General features: G+C 38.3%; 1 protein-coding gene across 1 annotated transcript; it reads right to left on the bottom strand.

The window, feature by feature from the left end:
- Window positions 1-1,414: 1,414 nt before the first annotated feature.
- LOC135152052 (secreted RxLR effector protein 161-like) lies at window positions 1,415-2,202 on the bottom strand. Its single transcript, XM_064091511.1, has one exon. It carries the CDS (start codon window positions 2,199-2,201, stop codon window positions 1,443-1,445), a length of 759 nt encoding a protein of 252 aa, XP_063947581.1. The 5' UTR covers window position 2,202; the 3' UTR covers window positions 1,415-1,442.
- Window positions 2,203-5,053: the final 2,851 nt, after the last annotated feature.

The raw sequence follows: 5,053 nt of genomic DNA, 5'->3' as shown, positions 1-5,053 counted from the left end.
CCTAGCAGTTGCTTCTCAATGCGTGAAGCACTCTACCGGTATCCACCAAGATTAATCCTTCGATGAAGCTTTTATAAAGATGGAGCCCTTCTACTTTTGAGAGAGAGAGAGAGATGAAGAAGGTGAGGGAGGCTACTAGGTTTTCACAAAACCCCAGTTATCTAAAGCCTTCTCATCTCTTTCTTTATATAGGGCCCTCCTAGGTTTTACACAATTATTATATCAATATATATTAATATATATAAATCCCACACTTTATCTTATAAAATGTTTAAATAATAATTAAAACTATTTTAATTATTATTATTTTCTAAACTCCTTAGAAAATAACCTGCTCTCTCAAAAAATCCCTTCATCAATAAATTAATCTTTTTATGGTGTGACCCTGTAGGTTCAATATTATGCCGGTAGTAGAAATAAATAATAATAAACCTTTTATTAATTATTTATATGAATTCTAAAATTCACTAAATATAATTAACTGATTAATTATATTTATTCTACATCGTGAGTGATGCTTCTCAACATATCGCGACTATCCGGATAATATGAATTCTCTGCTTAGAATAACAAGAACCTGTCAGTGACTAGTTACCGTACAATTAATTCCTTCTACCCTTACAATATCCCGATTAAATACAAGGCATGGATCTCGTGTCAAGCCTATCAAATTTAATCATATGATTTCTTGTTCTTAATGCGAAGTTCATATTAATGCAAATTAGAAACTCCTTTCTAATTTCATACACTCTGGCCAGAGATTCCAGAACTTGCATAGAAAGAATAACATAGGATATTCTCTTCCTATACTGGAAGGGGTAGATCCTCTATTGACGTTAACTATCTCTATACATAAATCCCTATGCCCAGAATAGTCCTAATGGTTGTCCTTGAGACTAAGGACTAAACCAAAGCACAGTTCTTTATATATAAGATAACTTTAACGATCTCAAGTCTTAGGACACTTGTACAACTATCACTCAGTGAATAACTATTGACACGTGAGTAATCTCCATTAGTTATTCAACTTATCGAGTCATGTTCAGTGAACTTATTCCCCAATAAGCACCTACATACTGGCTATAGTGTCACCACACAAATGCCTATGAGAACAGACATCCTCCTCAAGGGAGCAAGCACAGTATGTACCAATCTTTGCGGATTTACTAACTTCCGATTAGTTATCCTATGATCAGGAACTGTTTAAGTCCAGAGTTATCATCTTCTAGATCTCACTATTATAATTTATTATAATTCTAGAAGCTTTACTCCAAACTATGGAACATCTTATTTAAAACACTTTAAATAGATAAATCCCATAATAAAATCAAAACTAGTCTTTTATTAATATTAATGAAATCAAATACGAATACAAGAAAGTATTTCCTAACTCATCATACATGATTGGATTTAGGACAAACACTTTCAATCTCCCACTTGAACTAAAGCCAATCTCCCTGATATCTAATACCCATCTTCTCTTTATGACGATCAAAGTGAATCTGAGATAATGACTTTGTGAGTGGGTCTGCTACGTTGTTATGTGTGTCAACTCTCTCAATCTTGACATCTCCTCTTTCAATGATTTCCCTAATCAAATGAAAGCGTCGCAAAACATGTTTGGAATTTTTATGAGACCTAGGTTCCTTGGCTTGTGCTATTGCTGCATTGTTATCACAATACAACACAATAGGCTCCTCAACGCTAGGAACAACTCCCAATTCAGAAACAAATTTCCTCATCCAAACGGCTTCTTTTGCAGCCTCACTTGCAGCTATATATTCTGCTTCCGCTGTGGAGTCAGCTGTAGTAGACTGTTTGGAACTCTTCCAACTAATCGCACCACCATTTAGAGTAAACACGTACCCTGACATGGATTTACTATCATCACTTTCTGATTGAAAACTAGAGTCGGTATAACCCTCTATTTTCAACTCAGATTCACCACCAAAAACAAGAAAAATATCCTTAGTCCTTCGCAAGTACTTAAGGATGTTCTTCACTGCTTTCCAGTGGTCTTCACCTGGATCGGACTGATATCTGCTCGTCACACTAATTGAATAAGCAACATCAGGCCTAGTACACAACATCGCGTACATGATAGATCCTATTGCTGAAGCATAAGGAATCTTACTCATACGCTCTCTTTCCTCAGGTGTCTTAGGAGACATCTTTCCAGAAAGAGATACTCCATGGCTCATCGGTATGAGACCTCTTTTGGAGTTTTCCATGCTAAACCTTTTAAGCACCTTTTTGATGTATGTACCCTGGGTAAGACCTATCATTCTTCTAGATCTAACCCTATAGATCTTCATACCGAGAATGTAGGACGCTTCTCCCAAGTCCTTCATAGTGAAGTTCTTTGATAGCCACACTTTGACTGATTGCAGCATCGGTATATCATTTCCTATAAGAAGTATGTCATCCACATACAATACAAGAAATGTTACCGCGCTCCCACTAACCTTCTTGTAGACACATGGTTCATCTATGTTTTTGATAAAATCAAACTCTTTGATTGTCTCATCAAAACGGATGTTCCATCTACGAGAAGCTTGCCTCAAACCATATATGGTTCGTAGTAGCTTACACACTAGGTGTTCATTTCCTTTGGAAAGAAAACCCTCTGGTTGTGTCATATACACTTCCTCTTCAAGTTTCCCATTGAGGAAGGCCGTTTTCACGTCCATTTGCCAGATCTCATAGTCGTAGTAAGCAGCGATTGCAAGCAAAATCCGAATTGATTTTAACAGGGCTACAGGCGAAAAGGTTTCATCAAAGTCAATTCCTTGCCTTTGTGTGAATCCTTTTGCCACGAGCCTGGCCTTATAGGTCTCCACCTGGCCATCTGCTCCAATCTTTCTTTTGTATACCCATTTGCACTCAATAGGCTTCACGCCCTCAGGCGCTTCGACCAAAGTCCATACTTGGTTGGTATACATAGATTCCATTTCGGATTCCATGGCACTTTGCCATTTCTCTGAGTCAACACTACTCATAGCCTCATTGTAGGTTATAGGGTCGTCATCATCAATGAAAGACAACTCATTGTCATTCTCAATGACAAGGCCATAATACCTCTCAGGTTGGCGAGTCACTCTCCCTGACCTACGAAGGGGCTGTTCCACAGAAGACTGTTCAGTCTGAACAGGTGTTTCCTCTTGAACCGTAGTAGTTTGTGCTTCTTGAACTTCACCAAGTTCAATTTTGCTCCCACTGTTCCCTTCAAGGATAAACTGCTTTTCCAAGAAAGTAGCATGTCTGGAGACAAACACCCTATGATCGGTGTAAAAGTAATACCCTAAAGTCTCTTTAGGATATCCCACAAAGCTACATTTTATGTATCGAGATTCCAGCTTATCAGGGTCAACTTTCTTGACATGAGCTGGACATCCCCAAATCTTAATGTGCTTAAGACTTGGTTTCCTTTGTTTCCATATCTCATATGGAGTTTGAGGAACAGATTTGGAAGGCACCTTATTCAGTAAATATGCTGAGGTTTCCAATGCATAACCCCATAGGAATACTGGAAGATCCGCATAGCTCATCATGGACCGAACCATGTCTAACAAAGTTCGATTTCTCCTTTCAGATACCCCATTTAACTGTGGAGTATATGGAGGAGTCCACTGAGAGACTATACCATTTTCTTTGAGATAATCTAGAAACTCTCCATTCAAGTATTCACCACCTCGATCTGATCGAAGAGTTTTAATACTACGTTTGGTTTGTTTCTCTACTTCATTCTTATATTCTTTGAACTTTTCAAAGGCTTCAGATTTGTGTTTCATCAAATACACATATCCGAATCTAGATCGGTCATCTATGAAAGTAATGAAGTATGAAAATCCACCCATGGCTTGCGTAGACATTGGTCCACATACATCTGTGTGTACCAATCCTAGCAAATCCGCAGCCCTTTCTCCATGTCCACTAAATGGAGATCTGGTCATTTTGCCCAATAGACAAGACTCGCATGTAGGATATGATTCAAAATCAAAGGGTTCAAGTATCCCTTCCTTTTGCAATGTCCGTAGTCTATTTTCACTAATATGACCAAGTCTGCAGTGCCACAAAAGTAAGTACAGTCAAGGTGGATGCTGATGTTATTCGAACAGGATCTGTAGTCAAAGTTAACACAGGTCAATTCTTTAAGTATGTCGGGCCCAACCAAGGTTGGGGTCCGAAGAACGTACAATCTGTTTGATATGTGCAGTGAGCCAAACAAGGTTGAAAAGGTTGTATGGATCCTCGACAGTGGATTTTCTAGACATATGACCGGTGATAGATCCCTGTTATCAAATGTGATTGAGAGAGCTGGCCCAATTGTCACCTTTGGAGATAACAGCAAAAGTCGTACTATTGGATATGGCAATTTACATGCTGGAAATGTTATCAAAGAAAAAGTTTCTTTGGTTGAAGGACTCAAGCACAACCTCCTCAGTAGTAGTCAATTCCGTGACAAAGGATTCCAAGTAAACTTTTTCAAGGAGAAGTGTTTGATATCTCACACTAAAGATGACCGTCTTGCTCTCTGTGGAGTAAGAAAAGACAACTTATACATAGGTGATCTCAATTCAGGAACCAATGATAAAGATAATTGTTTTTTATTCAAGGCACCACCTGAAGATAGTTGGTTATGGCATAAGAAGCTTTCTCACCTCAACTTTAAAACTTTAAACTCTTTTGTCAAGAGGGATTTGGTGAGAGGACTGCCTTCTTTGAAATTCACCCAACAAAGGGCTTTGTGAGCCATGTCAGAAAGGAAAGGCGAAGAGAGCATCACACAAGGGCACTGAGACCAGTAACATTACTGAACCACTGCAACTGTTGCATATGGATTTATTTGGTCCAGTTAATGTGATGTCTATATCAAGGAAGAGATACGCTTTGGTGATTGTGGATGACTTCTCTACACTCACATAGATTTTATTCCTACATTCTAAGGATGAAACTCTGCAATTGGTGATTGATCTTATCAAGAAGATCGAGTTGGATTATAATGATAAACTTCGTGTCAGAGCAATAAGGTTCGATAATGGAACAGAGTTTA

This window comes from Daucus carota, chromosome 4, assembly GCF_001625215.2.
Source record: "Daucus carota subsp. sativus chromosome 4, DH1 v3.0, whole genome shotgun sequence".
Lineage (NCBI taxonomy): Eukaryota > Viridiplantae > Streptophyta > Magnoliopsida > Apiales > Apiaceae > Daucus > Daucus carota.
This window is presented reverse-complemented; position numbering and strand designations above follow the sequence as displayed.